At 45.9% G+C, this 18,610-nt stretch overlaps 1 protein-coding gene across 7 annotated transcripts in view; it reads right to left on the reverse strand.

Annotated features, from left to right (window-relative positions):
• LOC147630336 (protein ZINC INDUCED FACILITATOR-LIKE 1-like) overlaps positions 1–18,610 on the reverse strand; it is a 66,333-nt gene that overhangs the window by 19,514 nt on the left and 28,209 nt on the right. For all 7 annotated transcript variants that reach the window (XM_086810174.1, XM_086810173.1, XM_086810172.1 and 4 more), the window contains one exon: positions 7,509–7,616. In XM_086810174.1, the coding sequence (XP_086666300.1) occupies positions 7,509–7,616 (108 nt within the window). The remainder of the gene's footprint in view (positions 1–7,508; positions 7,617–18,610) is intronic.

Below are 18,610 nucleotides of genomic sequence, written 5' to 3' on the forward strand. Positions count from 1 at the left end.
AGCCTGCTGCTGTGGTGAGGGTCGGGGTCTCCTGCGAGGGCAGGCCTTGGCCAGATGACCGACCTGCCTGCAAATGAAGCACTGATTCGGGAGCCCCGAGAACTCCACTCTCTGATCTATCCATCCCCCCCCTATCTTAGGTAGCTGAATGACCTTAGGAAGGGAGGAGATGTCAGACACCAACACTCTGACCGAAGATAGCCCAACTGCTCTGGCCACCACTGAAGCTGCTGAGGGGCCAATCTCTAGTACCGAGCCCACCAATGCTCCGAGCCTGGAGAGGAGCGGAAGATACTCCCGGCGGAGTCCAGGCAAGCAAACTGTAACATGGAAGAGGCGCTCTCCCTGCTCCGCCGCTGCTGGGTCAAATCCATGTTGCCAAGGTCTGAAGAAAGCCCGAGCACCCCTGATGTCAAGGGGACTCATGGCAAGGACCTTGGCAACGCTCTGGGCGGCCTCGAACTCAATCTGATAATGTCCCCGGCCCAGGAGCTGTACATCCAGGATCTTGCCCACATCTGCAAGAAGGCGGGCCTGAAGAAGATCCCTGATCTCCCCTCTGCTGGGGCGAGTGCCGACTATACGGCAGATGGTGGAATGAGCCTGGAGGCGTTCCACCTCTGCGGTGAGGCTCACTTCCTCTTCTGGCGAAAGAGAAAGCCTGATGGGGGTGTCCTCAGGGGCGGGCGAGGGGGCTGCGGATGAGTCCCTCTGAGGCGGGGCGGGAGGAGCCTCCATCAGAGTCTGAAGCTGCGGCGAAGGCGAGGCGAAGGCGGGATCCTGCTGGAACCGAGTTGCACACAGAGAGGCGGAATACGGAGCAAAAAAGGAAAACAAAACCCCCAGGGGGCGGAAGCAAGAAAAAGGAGGGAGGGGGGGGGGGAGCAAGCGAAGGAAAAAACCTAAAAAGGGGGGGGGGAGGGCAGGGGCTGTGCGCAAGAGGGAGGGGCGGAAAGCGAGCTGGCGGAGGGGGGGGGGGGGGGGGGGGATAGGCGCTGCAGAGGGGAGGAGGGCGCGAAGACAAGGGGGGGAGGCGCGAAGGAGAGGAAGGTGGCGAGCAGAGCAAGGTGGCGGCAGCGAAGGCAGGCGGAAGGGGGGGGGGGCGCAGTAGCGAATGCAGGCGGGGGGGGGGGGGGGGGGGGGCTAAAAAAAAAAGGCAGCGGGCAATGCAGGGAAGGCGGGGGGGCAAGGAACGAGGGGAAGGCGAGGGGGCGAGCAAGCAGGGAGGACGCTGTGCAGCAACGCGAGCAGGGAGAGGGGGCGGGAGCTTCGGCGAGCACCGTTGGGTTCCCCGTAGAGGTAAAAGTTGATTGAGAGCTTTTGAGAACACGTTTCCTATTCCATGCATAGATGATATTTTGGACAAACTGGGAGAAGCTGCTTGTTTTAGCCGCATTGATCTCAAAAGTGCCTATCATCAGATCAAAGTGGCACCTCAAGATGTTCATAAGACGTCTTTCCGAACTGCTTTTGAGATATATGAGTTTTTGGTAGTGCCTTCTGGCCTTACTAATGTTCCCCGCATTTAATCGAATGATGGACCGCTCATTCAAGAAACACCGGAAGTTTACTGGCACGTTCTTTGATGACATTGTCTTCTCAAAGAACGAGGAAGAGCATAGAGAACACTTAGCGACAGTTTTTGAAGAGCTTAGACAACATAAGCTCTACATAAATGGTAAGAAGAGTGAATTCTTCTTATCTGAGATTCATTATCTTGGTCATATAGTATACAAGGATGGGGTACGCATGGATCCAAGCAAAATATAGGCTATTCAAGATTGGCCACAGTTGAAGTTGGTTCACCAAGTCAGAAGTTTTCTTGGATTATCGGACATTCTTTATACTTGTATGGGCGGTGCCCGAGAAGGGTTCGGTACAAGATGAATAAGTTGGGAGATGGAATCCAAGATGTTATGCATAAAGCACTTGTGTGTGTTTTGACATGCATGAATGACTTGTCTTTGAACGCTTGGACAATGCCTGGTATTTCTTCTTGTGATTGTCCATGGGCTCCGAGGACACTTGGAAGCCCTGTGGAGGCATGTGTGCACACTTGTTTGGGACTAAGACGGTGGTCTTATGTGTTTTGCAAGTGGTAAGTGACCCCAAACTCAATTTACAACTTATATTTTATTATTCTAAGAATTATGAGTGCAGGAGTTCACATACACTTAAATTTGGGCGCACAAATTATAAAGTGCACATACACTTAAGTTTGGGTGGACAATTTTTAAAATGTTCACATCAAGAGGACCAATTTTTAATAAAACTTGGCAATTAGTCAAGGTGGGCAGCCCATCACCATAAAAAGATCGAGAGAGGAGGGCCAAAATCAACTAGGCGCCCCCCCTTTCCAGCTATTTTTGGAGGTGGAACACCCTGGGCTTGAGATAGATGTCAGTTGGGCATACAAAATAGCTTGGGACAGCTGGTCAACTACTGACAAGGCTGATTTATAGCTGGTCGCTTGCCTCCACAGCTTCTACAGGCAAAAGCGATTCTTCTCTCTCCCCCTTGAAGCAAGCGACCCCTTCTCTACAGGGCTGGTCGAATGTTGTACAGCAGGATTCTGGGCTGAACTTTGATGCTCCAAAGAACAACAGGGCACCCATCTCATTTCTTGGGGTGACTTGTACAGCATGTTTCTGGGCTGAAAACAGTGCTGTTCAGTTCAATTCAGCAAGGTTCTTCGCGACAGATTTGAAGGCAAACAATCTCTAAACCTACGTGAAGCATGTGGCTCTAAGGGTGGAACCTTCGGGTGGCCAGAGCCAAGGTTTTCATGGCTGGTTATTCGGAACAGCACCACTGCTAGAGGGTGGGATTACGTACTAGAATGTGGTTGTGCCTGAGGAACTCTTGGAAGCTTGAGTTTGTGGACTCCAGCAATTGTTTGATTTGTTTTTTCATCTTATTCTGGATGTATCTGGTGCCAGTCTTAAAGAGTGTTTACTCTTTGGCACCCGTTCTCTTGTATTGGAACACTCTCTTGGTAATAAAGATACCTTTTGAGGGAGGGGGGAGGGGGCTGGCCCAACTTCAGCCCCTAGTGCTGTGTTTTGTGCAGGTTTTCATATTGTTGTTTTTAGTGGTTTCAAAGTATGATGCCATGATGTTATGTATGGGATAAGGTTTTCTGTGCACACGCTTCCGTATTTGTGACACCCTGACTAATGGAGCTGAGCACGCAGAGAGACTCACTCCTCAGTATAGCTGTCTGCAGACCCCAGCTTTGAGATACCCCACGACTAACCATTACTCACTTTTTCGGAGTACAGGATGGCAGCACCAAGCAGCAAATCACAAAGGTACCGAAGCCCGGAGACCCACTCAAAGGGACCAATCACCCTACCACATCGCTCCGCAACCCACCTTTAGCCTTCTACACGGAAGATCCACATCAGGGAGTGCGGACTCACACACACAAAGGGGTCAAGTATTAGGGTTAGGGTTTGCTGCAGGACACTACACAGAACTTGCAAAGATGCACAGAGATAGAGAGACACCAAGAGTACACCGAGAATGTGTGGAGGGTGAATGTGCCATTCAACCCTGGCACACTTTAACATCCAATATAATATCCAAGTACAGAGGATATGCCAAAGTGTCCTTTCACACTAGATATCCAAGCGGAAAAACCACATGGGAAAAAGTGCCCTTGGTTAAGCTCCTATTCATACGTAGCACTACCATAAGTATGCATTTGCCCTGTAGTGTAAATATGAACCTGTACAAGGTAGCAAACCACTCTTTGCATGAAAGTAAGCCTAAAGCTTTTCGGAAAGCTTCAAACTTCTCTCTAGGCAAAGCTTTTGTAAATAGATACATTATCCTATGTAGGGCACTCCCCTGCATGTAGTCTCTCCCTAACATAGTGATAATGGATCTCAATGTGCTTGATATGTGCATGAAATACAAGATTCCGTGTCCCACGTAACACTGCAGAAGGGGACCCAATCCATAGTGAAGATGCGAAGAATCCACCAAACCTATTGAGCCTTCCAGCAATCCCAAAGATGATGACGTTGGGAATCCTGGGGGGGATGGCCACACCTCAAATAGATTGCTCGCCTACCTCCAATGGCCAGCCAAGTGCCAATCGCCAAGCTCCGATGTGCTAGCTGCCACAAAAAGAGAGAGATCTTTCGTAGCCGCAAACTATCCCACATCCTCTTCCAAAAGTTTGAGAGAGACTGAGAGGAGAGGCCCTGGGACTGCCAGTGTCTTGCTGTCTGCTGCTTGAGTGCCGTCACCAGCCTCGACATTTCTCAGTATGAAAGGGGTCTGGTGGACTCCAGGATGTCTAAATATTTTGGAAAGTACAAGCTTTGGGAATGGGAGATTATCCTAGAATACAAAGGACCACACTCCTCAAATTTCGGAGTGTTGCTATTTTTGGCCCGACTCCGATGGAAATTCTATTCGCGTCATTACATCTGGAATTGAGCAGATACCAAGAGTTGGCAAAGTGCCTATGACAGAATGTCTACCAGTTGGGATATTTTTAAAGATAAAGTTTATGGAAGGACCCCTCTCTTAGATTGGGACATGTGGCAAGAAAGTGGCCTGACACTTGTTAGAAAGTGGATCAAAGTGAGACAAGTGGCCTCAGACTTGTCACTTCAGCTATTGTGTGGCTCTCCACTTGTCATTGTAGCCTTCTCTTGCCATTTTAGCTCATGGGAGGCCCAAATCTATAAATTGGAGCCCTCTCTCTTCATTAATGGAGGCTCTCTTGCTGCACACTAGCCTCTATCATTGTTACAGGCTGCCCTAATGATGGCTACTCTCTTTCTCTCTCTCTTGAAGGCTGCCCATGAAGAATACCGACTGTTGGGGACTGTTTTGGAGGCTTCCATCGCTAAGAAATACTGAAGGCAAGGGTATTTAATCATTTATTATGATTTCTAGCCATTGTACTTGTTGTACCAACCATTGTACTGGTTGTAACAATCCTTGTACTTATTGTACTTGCTGTACCACCCATTGTACCAGCTATATGAGCTTATGTACTTGCTGTACCAACCATTGTACCTGCTATACTAGTCATTGTACATGCTGTACCAGCATTTGTACTTGATGTACTTGCTGTACTAGCCACCGTACCGACTATACCAACCACTGTACCTGCTGTACCAACCATTGTACCTGCTGTACCGACTGAATGGAGAGTTGTACTTACTGTACCAGCTCTATTGCATGAATACCTGTGGTTTTTGGAGAAGAATCAGTACCCACACGGAGGTATATGGATTATGTTGTTGGCTCTGCATTTCTACAGCCTATGTTCCGGCTTGGTAGCCTCGTGTTGGGTTGTGTTATGGCATTTGTATATGGATAATCCGGCATCTCCCGTGGGGAGAGTAAGGCCCTCAAAGCTTGTACATGATATTATTCTCCTTGGGTAATAAAATACTCCAAGGGGGGGGGTTGGCCCATTCCGGCCTCTATGTGGTGTCACATGTACAAGATCCATTTTCAGCATTTGTGGATGTTTTGTCCAGCTTTTATGTTTTATGCAAAGTGATAATGGATATGTGTGAAGGTTGTGGCCATGTTTAAGTGTTTTGATATGCATTGATGGTATCAACAAGTGTGTCAAAGGCCCTAGTCCCCCGGACACCCGCCGCGAGTTACATTGGTATCAAAGCATAGGCTTTCTTGGAAGCGGAGGCTTCCTTCTATCAATAAGGAAGAGAAAAGATCTCGAGTGGGGACCAAACTTACCATCATTGCTATTAAGCATGGCCAGCCACTTCAGAGCCTATGAAGCAAGAGCATGAGCAATAGACAGCTTGGTCTAAGGATTTATGAATTCACAAAATTTATCTTAGAAGTATGGAGTTGGCTTTATGTGCACACGTTTAGCACTCTTTCCATATGGATATTGTGCATATTGCAGTATGCTACTTCCCACTAAAATACTCAAGGTTTGCACGCAGTGAGACAAAAGTGGGGAGTCCCCATATACACCTCTATTTATTAGCATTGCACAGTTCTCCCAACAAGGGAACATACTTCTACTAGGCGACTTTCATGCTCGGACAGTAGGCAACCAAGTGTTGTGGTTTACCACAGACAATCGCATTAAAGAGAGATCCCAAGTTCACTTAGCATTTTTGGATAGCATTATTTGATAACTTTAGGTTACAGTTGTCTAGTGCATTTCATCCACACACAGATGGTCAAACAGAGATTTATAATCAATTGGCCTTTGATGTTCTCATCATATTGCCATGACCAACAATCGAAAAGGAAAGAGTACCTTCTCTTGGTGCACGCTATCTTGAATGACACTGATTCATCCAGTATTGGCCAGACTCCATATGAGGCAACATTTGGACACCATTTCTCATCTCTTCTTGCACGGATGGTGTCGCCTTCATTGGAGGCCAACAAAACCATAGATACATTTTCAGAGATTATTGAGTCCATGAGGACGCGCCTCTCCAAAGCACAAGAAGCCTACACCAAGCAAGCCAACAAGTCTAGAAGAGATGTCAAGTACAAGGAAGGGGATTGGGTATTTTTTCACATCATGAAGGAAGAGTTGAAGCAAGTGGGCAAGTGTTGTCCCAAGCTCTATTTCCACAGTTTTAGCCCATTTCCCATTGTGAAGAAGCTCAATGATGTCTCCATGAAGTTGAAGTTTCCGGACAATACCACTCTACATGATGTCTTCCACATCTCACGGTTGAAGCCGTATGTTGGACAATATTTGCAAGAGATTCTGAATGAGCAGCAGCCTGAAGTGGTCGACGAGGCAAAAGAAATCGAGCCCAAGCACATTCTCCTCCACAAATGAAAGCATGTTTCCGCTCGAAGTCTAAGACAAGTCCACAACAAGTTGAGCTCGTCATTCCAATCAAAGGATCCATAGACAACTGTGAATCATCTTTGAGTTTTGTTTGGATGATTCTATTTGCTTTGGCAAGAATAATGATTATGATTATAAAATTTTCTTTTACGTTCTTGTATGGTAATTATGACGCTATGTGAGCAATGTGTAAACAAATAAGTTCGATTGTTTAGATTAGTGTATGTGATTCGTAGATTACAAATTTGATATGAAAATGAGTGCTTTTATTTTTATTAGCATCTTTGAATAAATCATGTTTTTCCAACTCAAAAATCGTTCAATTTGCTGCCTAAAAATGGTGTTTTATTCCCTGGCTCAGATTTGAGGCTGATTTTGGAAAACCTCCCTATTGCTCCACAAGCAATAGCTAATATTGAAGTCAAGGCTAACAGATTGGGACCAATCTTGCTTGATTATTTGTAAAAGTGGAAGATGTCAACTACTGCAAAAGGTATCCAACCTGTCTACTTGGTGCAATGGTCCAGGATGTTTTAGGCTATGATAACAGAATTAAAATAATGGCTGTGTCTTTATTCTGCTATCCCTTAAGAACACACTAGTAATCATCACCATAAAAAGCCATGAAGATCACTTGTCTTAAAGGAGATTTATACATGACAGAGAGCAAGTAAGAAAGGATACATACAGAAAACAAGTTCTTGATAACAGCTGCAGTAATAAGTACTCCCCAGAGAGCAGCCCCACTGAGCCTTGCTATGAGTGGATAGACCATAAGAAGTGGTATGGTCAAAACCTATTGCATTTCAAGGCCATTAGAAATGACAAGTTAGAGACAACACAACAATATCGTATTAAAATAAAATGACAAATAGCCATAAACAGATCACATCATCTCAGCAACAGTTCAAAAATTTATTCTAACTTGATACCCTATATCAATGCAAGCAAAGACAGCCATGATGGCTGCCAATGATCTCAGTAGAGACCCTCCTGCCCCAATTCGAAAAGGCTCATTGTGTGACAAAAGTTTTGAACCAGTCTTTGTGTGCACCCATGAGCAAAGGTAGTCTTTCTGATGAAAGCTTTGTTGGGTATTTTGGAGCTTCACGTTTGTAAACCATCCCGTCTGTGACCTGTCCCCAATTATGTGTATCCATGTGTGTATTGCCCCCAAAGGGTTATGTGTTCGTATGTATGTGTGTGTAACCTTATTCATATATATGTGTGTGAACAGCAGCTTAGGTGTGAACACACTGGACAAGATAAGTGTATGACATGTGTCGTATGCTTATATGTGTTTGTGATTTATGTGAGTCAAAAGATAAGGTTTGCAACCTATAAAAGCATGTACTTGATGTACTTCCAACATATCAATCAAGTATTCATGTACTTGGTGTATTCATTGAGTCGTGCCGATACTCTCTCTCTCTCTCTCTCTCTCTCTCTCTCTCTCTCTCAGGAGGAGGTGGAGGACACCGATAGTGTGGATCTTGTGGACCCTCCACGAGCTGCTCTGGACCTACCCCGCCCGAGAGGAGTTACCTCGGACCGAGCCTCTGCACTCCAACGTGCCCAATGCCCTCAACCCCCCCGTCGGCCACGATCACTTCATCAGCTCCAGATCCAGGACATGCTCCACCGCAATCGAGCTACCTTTCCACGCGACATAGCTGAGGGAGACCTCTCGGCCATACTCGTCAACTCCATGCTTGACATTTTGGAGAGTGGTATACCATCTACTCGGAGCTGATGTTGCTCCCATGTTTTTATGTTCTTAGTATTCCATGACAAGTTTCCATGGACAGTAGATGAGCCAGCCGAGCCGCCGTAGACCATAACGAAATAACATATGCATCCAGTAGCTGAGCTGAGAGAAGAGAAGAAAACTGCCAAAGCAGCAAACCGCGGATACGTAGAATGTGCCCATGTATTCCAGACAAGGAATCAAAGATGAACCCATTCCGTGTAGTCCAAATATGCCAAAGTCCTATCCATCTAAGGAAATGGAATATCACAAGGTGACTGTCCGAAGTAATGACTTGAGGACAAATCCCAAATATCCACTGATGAGCCGAAACAGTAGACCTCTCTACTGCCTCCCAAACGCGAGAGACAAAAGACCAAATCTAAAGGGCCACTGGACAACTCATGAACAGATGCATAACTGTTTCAGTGCATGTCGTGCAGAAGAAGCAAGAGGCCAATGTAATTTTACGACGGCTGAGCTGATCCCGTGTAGGTAACCCTCCCACCAACATCCTCCAAATGAAAACCTTACCTTGGTAAGGAAGTTTAGACTGCCAACCACGCATAAGAGTTTTCTGCCACCATGATTTAGACTTGTGCAATCCCCACACCTTATTGGCCTTGGCTGAAACCCAATCTTTCTCTGATACGAGCTTATGATAGACCTGGTTAGCTGAAAGTAATATCAAGTCACCAGATTTACATAGTGTCCAATCAAGCCAAGGCTGATCTGCAGATGGCCGAGGCAATGGAGTAAAAGACTCAACTGCATGCATGATGTCAACACATAGTGGCTGAAATGTCCGAGGAACCCTAAAGTGCTGCCGAATACGACGAAACGAATATGGCCTGTCACGACCAGGTATCATAGCATCTCGGATTCTAACCAAGCCTAACCTGACCGTGCGGTTGAGTCATATGCGTGAAGCATCTCTATCTGGCCAAACAATGACACGCGACTCCACAAATGTTTCTAACTGCAAAGAGTTCAAAAGTAGTCTTTCATGACCAAGATCCCACCGAGCCAATAGTAGAACTTCATGCCAAGAAAGGAGAATATGCGATAAAATGTGAGATGAGCGAATACGGACAGGATGAGCCGCATTCACAATGTCCCACCATGAAGCCTGCACACGTGTCCGTCCATGTGACAATCCCTCCAACTCAATCAAGTCACGAGCCATGAATACCCAAGGCTGCTCCTGCAAACACATATCCTGAAAAAGCGCCCACCTACGCGCCACCATATGCAAGCGGACATCCAGTAAAGCAGCCCCACCCATTCTTTTGGGCGTCGTAATGTGATTCCAAGCTATCCATGTTTGACCCATAATATTTCCTTGCCTCTTCCACAGCATAAACCGAATGGGAGCAACCAAACGGAGAAGAGATTTGTGCGTCCAAGGTAGCAAAGGCAAAAAATAGGAAATCATGGTAAGCATAATAACCTGAGCTACCTTAACCCTCACGTGCATAGGCCACCCTTGAGCTTTCCAATACACAAATTTATCCGAGATCCGAGCAGAAATCCAAGCAAGAAGCGCTTGGGGGTCCACATCCACACCCACCGGATACCCAAGATGACGAACAACGTCTCCTGTATGCACCACACGGCCTTGCCACCCTAATGCCTCAAGATCAAATTCTGTGCATACAATGAGGGCTGATTTTGTTGAATTTATTTTCAGCCCAGAAGCCAATGCAAAATTATTCCAAGCTTCCATTGCTCGATCTATATTGGCTTTTTCGGCCCTGAGAAACATAAAAGTGTCATCCGCAAGGGCTTGAGCAACCAATTGCTTGCCATGAGGGAGATGCAAACTAACCACTTCACCATGGGATGCCATAGCATCTAGGCGAGATAACATAGGATGAGTGGCAATGGCAAAGAAAAGAGGGCTAAGAGGACAACCCTGCCGGAGAGAACGGGTGAGAGAAATACCATCCAAAAGTCCTCCATTGAGCATAATCCGCGTGATAGAGCCAGAGCTAGTAAATGCACCAAATTAGCCATTTTGGGACCAAAGCCCATGGCTGTCATTAACTGAGAAAGGAAAGACCAGCTAACATGATCAAAAGCTTTTTCAAGATCCAACTGCACCATCACAATCTCTTGCTTCTTTGCCTTGGCATAATCCACTCCAATTTGAACATTAAGAATATTATGCAAAATATTCCTGCCATACACAAATCCATATTGATATGGATGAATAAGAGTAGAAAGCACCTTCTGCAAGCGATTGGCAAAAATCCTTGTAAAGATTTTATACGTAATCCCCATAAGTGAGATTAGGCGCCATTGAGCCAAAGAAGTAGATGAAGGGACTTTGGGCAACAAACGAAGTATGCCCAACTTCCAATCGGCAGGCATATATCCCTCATCCCAAACACTTTGACAAATAAGCGTCAAAGGCTCTGCAAGCTGAACAGCATATTTTCGAAAAAACTCATTTGTCAAACCATCCCAACCAAGGCTCTTTCCCATGGGAAGTTTGGAGAGAACAGCTTCCACTTCCCCTTGAGTAACAGGAGCATCAAGCTGAGCATCAAGCTGAACCGCCACATCAGGGTCAACTTGATATCGTACTTCAGCAAACAATGACTCCCTTGCAGCCAGGACAGCCGGCGAGACATCCTCTCGAGGGTTAAGTAAATCTTCATAAAACCTAATGCAATGCTGAATAACCTCAGAAGGTTGAGTAACAAGGTTGCCTTGGGCATCCATCAGCCTAACAATATTCTCACGCATATGTTTTTGATGTAACTTATCATAGAAGCGATGAGATTGACAGTTAGCATCCCGCAAAGCATCAAGACGTGCAAGTAGTTTAAAGCGAACATATTGTGCTTCCTGCACCCTAGATAGCTCCTTTTTCAGCCATTCTATGGCATCCACAACTTCAGCATCCATAGAGTCAGTAAACATGAACGCCTGCAAGTCCTTTAAAAGCGACTCAAGAAGAGCCACATGCTGTTTTTGTATAGAGGCATTAGCAAGACCATAATGCCGTGCCAATTTTCGAGTGTTGGTAAGGAACACTGGCCAAGCATGATAATCAGCCATGGACACTCTTGTGGAGAAATGTCGTATCAACTGACGCATATAAACATCAAAACTTCATGCTCCAAAAAAGTGTGATTTAAGCGCAAAGGCAAGCGTCCCAACAAGCCTTTATATGCATCCACAGGATGATAGACCATTTCAAACACAAGCGGCCAATGATCCGACAAAACCTGTTGCTGATAAACCATCATAGTAAGAACCTCTGGCAAAAAGAGATCTTGATGTAAAATATACATCCTATCCAATCTAGCATAAGTGCCCCGAAACTGTTGTGAGCCATAAGTGTAACCCCTTTCATCTGGATGCAACCAAGACCACATGTCTTGTTTTAGCGACCTTGCTGCAAAAGCTTCCCACGCGATTCTCTCTGGGCCATCCATTACAGAATGAGGCGACGTGGCTTGCTCCCCGGAGACACACATATTAAAGTCTCCCATCACAAAGCCAGGATGAGAGATTGAAAGAGCACACAAGTCATTCCACAGCAAACGGCGTACACGAGCATTATTTGGAGCATACACCCCTAACAACCATAAAGGCATATCATCCCAAACAATCTGTATCACTAGAAATCTTCCATGAACATCTTGAATCAGAAGAGAAGGCTGAAACTGCGAACGAACAACAAACATAACACCTGACTGCGAAGCAGGATGTCCGCTGTAGAAAACGTGAAACCCCTTATATACATAGGCTTTGCCAGCCAACTTATGCTGCTTATGTTCAACTGCACACAAAACATCCCAACCATGATAAAAAGTTGTACGCCAAAGCCTGAACTGCTTTTGGCGCGAAGAAATACCCTTTATATTCCATTGTACAATTTTCATAAGCCTTCCCAGAAAAGGAATCAACAAGGCCGTGTACTAGGCCCAGGACAATCTGCCAAATCACGAACCTTTTGAAGCATTGCATTTTTAGACATGGTATTTGTGATCTCAGATTGCCCTTGGAGTTCCCGAGCACGTGCCAAAGGGTAATGACCATCCCATGGCGAGATGACCTCACCCTTCGAACCAAGCAAACATAAGAGGCAATTGTTGTTGTGCTTCTTTTGTTAGGCGACTTCTAATAGGATAGCGTTCTACTCTATCCACCCCAAGAGCCCCTGTACCCTGAGAAAGTTGGCCTCCCGGCCTCTCAATCCTGGTCTGTTGCTGGGCACCTGAACCCAAAGGGCGACGAGCATATGTATGTAAGGGCCCCTGATGAGTACGCAAAGGCCCCCGCCAAACAGCATCTGAGAAACCCCCCCGCGGGGTAACAAATCGTGTCTTTTTACCACGTACTTCCACCCATGGCTGCTCAACCTCATTCTGAACATCCACATGTACATCCATGTGCTGGGCATCATGTAAAGGAGCATCATGCTCATCTTCCACGGGCAACTGCCCATCAACGATATCCTTGGTGGCAACAACTTGTTCTTTCTTAGGACATTCGGAGACAAAGTGGCCCATCTTACCACATTTGAAACACTGGCCAGCAAATGTATCCCACCTCAATTCATACATTAAAGGTTGCAGCCCAGCCATATTGATACACAAATGTGTCGGCCTAGGTCTCCCAGTATCCCATAACATGCATAGACGATCTCAGTTTCTAGATGTCATTCGAGGCACCACCAAGACATCAACGATACCTTGTATGAGATCTGGTAAAACACGCCAAAACATTGGTGGGAATTGTTTCACTTCAACCCAAACTGGGCAAGCCTGGCGCAACATATCTTGGTACTCTGCCATAGGCTTCCACGGAATCACATGAACCAACTGCCCATCCAAAAAGAGTGGCACCTGCTCCAAGACTGCCCTACGGGCTTCCGAAGTGCGAAAAAGTATTTCATAAAAGCCTCTCGGACCATCATAAATCTCCTCAAGTGCCTCAGGCGACACCAAGCGGCCCAACCATGCTCTAAGACGAGGCAACAACGGAATACGCCCAGTAAAGAAGAAGATAGCAGCACGATCATGAAAATCTGCTAGCTGTTGTAGCAACAAAGGAGTCTCCATGCATACATCAGCCACACCACCATTATCTACTGCAGCCATTTGCACGCTATTTGCCTTCACATATTCTTGCAGAAGCTCACCAGTGATCTGCAGCAAACGTGCAAACTCCGGAGAAGGTACCTGAGAACTTTCCTCTGCATTCTCTCCAACATTCACCAGAGTGTAGCTTGCATCAACATCAAGCCTTTGACGTTTTTGTTGCTCGAGGCATCTGAAGCATAATCCACATCCTTCTCGATCATCTCCTCAATAAGATCCATGTTAAGGCTATTGGCAGCCATGCCACCAACAGCAGCAGCCGGGTCATCCAAATCCATGTACAAAAGCAAAGAAAACCCTTTCTTTCAAACCCTAATTCAACACCTGAAAACCCTAATTCAGCACCTGCAAACCCTTAAATAGTTGCTTGAACCATTGCTGCACCCTTGAGAAAACCTGCAAACCTGAATTTTTTTATTTTTTATTTATTTTTTAATCTTCTTCCACTGCTACCTGAAACCCTAGAGCCAGAAACCCTAGAAACGAAAAAGAGTGAAGAAGAAGGGCTAAGCGGAAAAAAGCCAAGCAAAAAGCCCCCCTCCCTCTCTCTCTCTCTCTCAGGCACAGTGCCACCTTCCCACGCCCGGTGGATGTGCAGGGCCTTCTACAGGCTAACCCCATGCTCGATATCCTTGATGGCCCCCTCCCCCTACCGGAGGTGAGCTCCATTGGTTGTATGATGATGATGGTCCCATTTTGTATCATATGGCTCAGATTTGACATTCCCAGCTGTTTTTTGTTTTCTTTTGTACCATGATGAGATTACATGGACACTATTGCATCACTTTTGGTCTCGTAGACCCACTCGGTCTTTTGAAGACGTTTAACAACTTTTCTCTCTCTCTCTCTCTCTCTCAGCCATGGAGAGATTTCACCTGCCATAAGCTGTCTGTGCTGAAACCCTAGCAGGCTGGACTTACAATTGGTATCAGAGCTAAGTTTTAAGGAGTTCATTTTAGGGTTTAGCTGAGTATTAGGGTTCTGCACCTTTAAGGTTTTTTGCCTGCTGCTCCTATTACTGTGCGTTTCTTTTCATCTTGCACTCTGCAATACCGTGCATAGCACTTGCAGTCACGCAGCTGTGCTGCCTCACAGGCCAGCCCTTAGTGCCTCCTCGTGTTGTACCCCAATGCCACTGCTCTACATTCACCTTCGCCTTTTGCCCACCTGTGTGCTGGCTGTCCATGACTTCTTCCACGAGCTCTTGCCAGACACATAGCCTTAGTGCTAAGGTTTACTTAAGCCTTAATCTTGAGTATTTCTCTTTGTATCTATGCGTTGAGTACAGAAATGCCTTCCGTCAGACCACATCGCATTGTATACATTATACTACCACTAAGAGGCTTTTGACAATTGTGCTGACACTTTCAATGCCGCCTGAACCAAAGCCGCCCTTCATATCAGAATTCTGATGCCATCAAATCGACTTCAACAAAAATCTCAACAAAACAGAACCTGTAGACGCAAATAAATTCACCTAGTAAATACTTGGGGCTTTTTTGCATTATCACTTCAACCTCAAAACTAAAGTCTACAGCAAGCCAAACATTTGGGGATTTCTCAAAAATCGGAGAAATTAGCGCAAATTGAAGCCCCTGCCCCATCAACCAAAAATTATTTTAAGGCTAATTGACGCTTCTGCAACCCGGTGATTGGTGGTGGTATCGAGAGAGTGATGGAGTCCCCGCTTCGGCCCTCGCTCGAGCGGCTAGGATTCCATATATGTAGCCTCTCCGGAGACAATGCCGCATTGCGTATCTTTTCCTTGCCTCCGGGGAGACCCCACTCTACAGAGAGTAGAGTACTCTGGCCTCCCAGGCCAATGCTTCATATGCAGGTAGATGAGAAATCTCGCTAGATCTTGTCCTTGTCCCAAGTCCAGAAGACCCCCCCCCAACACCCCCCCCCCCCCCCCCCCGGGCGCAGTCCTAGCTCAAATCCTCCTACTGGAGCTGGGAGGGATACATGCCCTCAGGCAGCAGAGCACCAAGATCCGGCCACGGCCGACACTTATGCTGGAGAGTTGCAGACCGGTAGCCCCAGAGCCGCCTATTGACTTCCAAAGCTGAGCGGCGGCACCTAGCGTGCCATGCTAGCAAAGCACAGCAAGATACGGTTCTATCACTGAACCATTTCGTGCATTTATCGCAACATCCACTTGACGATGAGGCCCCCCCTCCACTGTTGCACTCATCTTAGCTGCTGCATTGGTACTAGCACCCGTTGATAATGCTTGTGTTGATGCTCGTGTGACACAAGCAAGTGCCATCAACTCCACATACCACATGGCATATATGTCGCGCTCCTCCTGAGGAATCTCTGGGACATCTTTCACCTTCTCCATGTCGATTTTATCGACATTGACCAGGCAAGGCTCTATCAGATTGCCCAACTACTCAATTAGGCTCTATCAGATTGCCCAACTACTCAATTAGGCGGCGATTGCAATGGCAATACACCAACCGCTCCAATTGGTGTGCAGCAAGTGAGCCTCCATTAATGAAGAGAGAGGGCTCCAAGTTATCAATTTGGACCTCCCATGAGCTAAAATGGCAAGAGAAGGCTACAATGACAAGTGGAGAGCCACACAATAGCTGAAGTGACGAGTGTGAGGCCACTTGTCTCACTTTGATCCACTTTCTAACAAGTGTCAGGCCACTTGTCTCACTTTGGTCCACTTTCTTGCCACATGTCCCAATCTAAGAGATGGGTTCTTCCATAAACCTTCTCTCTAAAAATATCCCAACAACTGGTAGACATTCTGTCATAAGCACTTTGCCAACTCTTGGTATCTCCTCAACTCGAGATGTAATGACACGAACAAAATTTCCATCGGAATCGGGACAAAAATAGCAACTCTCCTAAATTTCAGGAGTGTGGTCCTTTGTATTCCAAGATAATCCCCATTCCCAAAGCTTGTACTTTCCAAATATTTAGACACCCTGGAGTCCACCATACCCCTTTCATACAGGGAAATGTCCAGGCTGATGACAGGTACTATGGTGTCATGTGCATGCACATGGACGTGCTAATCCCCGTTTTGCAGTAAAAAGACTTAATTCTAGAGCTTCGGCCACTGTCAGACATGGAAGGGTATGGATGTGGACCACGCCACCTGTCGGCCAACTAATAAGCCTCTAAGGGCTGCAACAAAAGGGATTTCCAGGTCCAAGGAATTGGCCGACAGTAAGTCATCCAGTTCATGCACTCTTCAAGGGCCTATATAAGGCAAGCACTGGCTCCTAGGTTGTTATCTAACACTTGATGGTGTTAGGTCACAGAATAGCTTAGGTACGATAGTTTTCCACCTTTTCATGGGCATGCCTAGGGCTGCAAAGGACATACCCTTTTTTTACTATATGAATATACTGAAAATACAGCTATCTCTCTCTCTTCTCTCCATCTCTTCTTTGCATTTTGCATCTATGTGTTCCTATGAAAGGTGCTTAGGGTTGAAAGAAGACACAGCTTCCGCGCATGTGACACCGTGCAGCTGAGGACAGATGCAATGCAAGTAGGGGGATAGAAAGATTGAGTTGAGATATTTGCATTGAGACAGGGACTTTTCTTAAATAGAGGCCGAAAGGATACAAGTGAAGAGACACATCCCTGGGAAGGGGTGTGGCTCTTGAGTCAACGGTTATGTCCTTTGGACTTAGGGGTGTGTCTTTTAATGAATAGACATGTCCTTTGATAGTGACCCATGTGTAAGGGTATGACCCTTCACAGGTGTCCTTTCAGTTAATAAGGGATCAAGGAGTAATTAAGGAGAGATTAAGAGAGTTAGTCACAATCGTGACATTCCCTCCCACTTAAAATAAGATCCAGGGGTAGTTGTTGAGACTCTAGAAGAAGGGAAATGATTGAATTGCTTCTGCATCCAAAGCTCTAGCTGCTACATCCCATGTCATGGCATTATTGTTGACCATAACAATCTTGCATATACCAAACTGAATATTAACTGCATCTGCAACTTGTCTCATCTTTACCAAAAGCATGAGAATCATATCTGTAACTTGAGTAGAACTTTTGTTAACATCATTGGTAACTTCGAGCTTTGTCCAAGAAAAGACTGAATCTTCATTTGCCTTTAGAGAAACCATAAGCAAACTGTCTTGAATCTCCAATATCAAGGATTGTGTCACCAAACTTTGCATTTGGTTAGTGACCATCATTTGGAAATCTGAAAGGGATTCCATTGGCTTGTCTGTAACACGGATGTCTTCAAGGGTTGTCGTAGATGAAGAAGAAATATCTTCCATATGGTTTTCTTTGCTTAGAAAGTTGTTCTCGAGACAAGTGATGTCCAAAGATTCATTTGCAGCGACTGAAGTGATGCTGCAAGAGTCTGCGTCTGATTTATCCTTTGCACCACTGAAGGTAAGGACTGGAGTCTTCATTTTTGAAGAAGAATCATCATTCACCACGGCGTCAGGTATCTGGTTAGAGAATGGAAAGTAACAAAAAGGTAATCAGAGTCGGTGGTCTTCCTCAAGGTTGGGATAGGGCAGACATAGCTCAAGAGCTTCGAGAAGACTACATATTAGATACAGATGTACTTACAGCACAACTGAGCAAAGTAGTCCCCTTCGTGGACTTAGGAGACCCTATCTCTATTATAGTAAAGGGTACACAGGCAAAAGTCTCCTATATGGACAACAATGAGAAAATAGCAGTGATGAAGCAAACAAGGTCTCTCCAAGGAACAAAGGTATGGATAGCTGATGAATTCACCCCGCTACAACTCAAGAACAAATCGACAGAGCTGAATAAAGTTAAAGAAGCAAGAAAGAATGGCAAATGGGCAATATACAGAGGAGGACAAGCAATCATTAAAGAATTCCGTACCCCACCCCCTCCAAGAGCAAATCCATCCATGGATGAAATATAGCTATTTTTATTTTGAACCTCAATTTCGAACTAGAT

This window comes from Cibotium barometz, chromosome 16, assembly GCF_041138505.1.
Source record: "Cibotium barometz isolate CiBa-2024 chromosome 16, ASM4113850v1, whole genome shotgun sequence".
Lineage (NCBI taxonomy): Eukaryota > Viridiplantae > Streptophyta > Polypodiopsida > Cyatheales > Cibotiaceae > Cibotium > Cibotium barometz.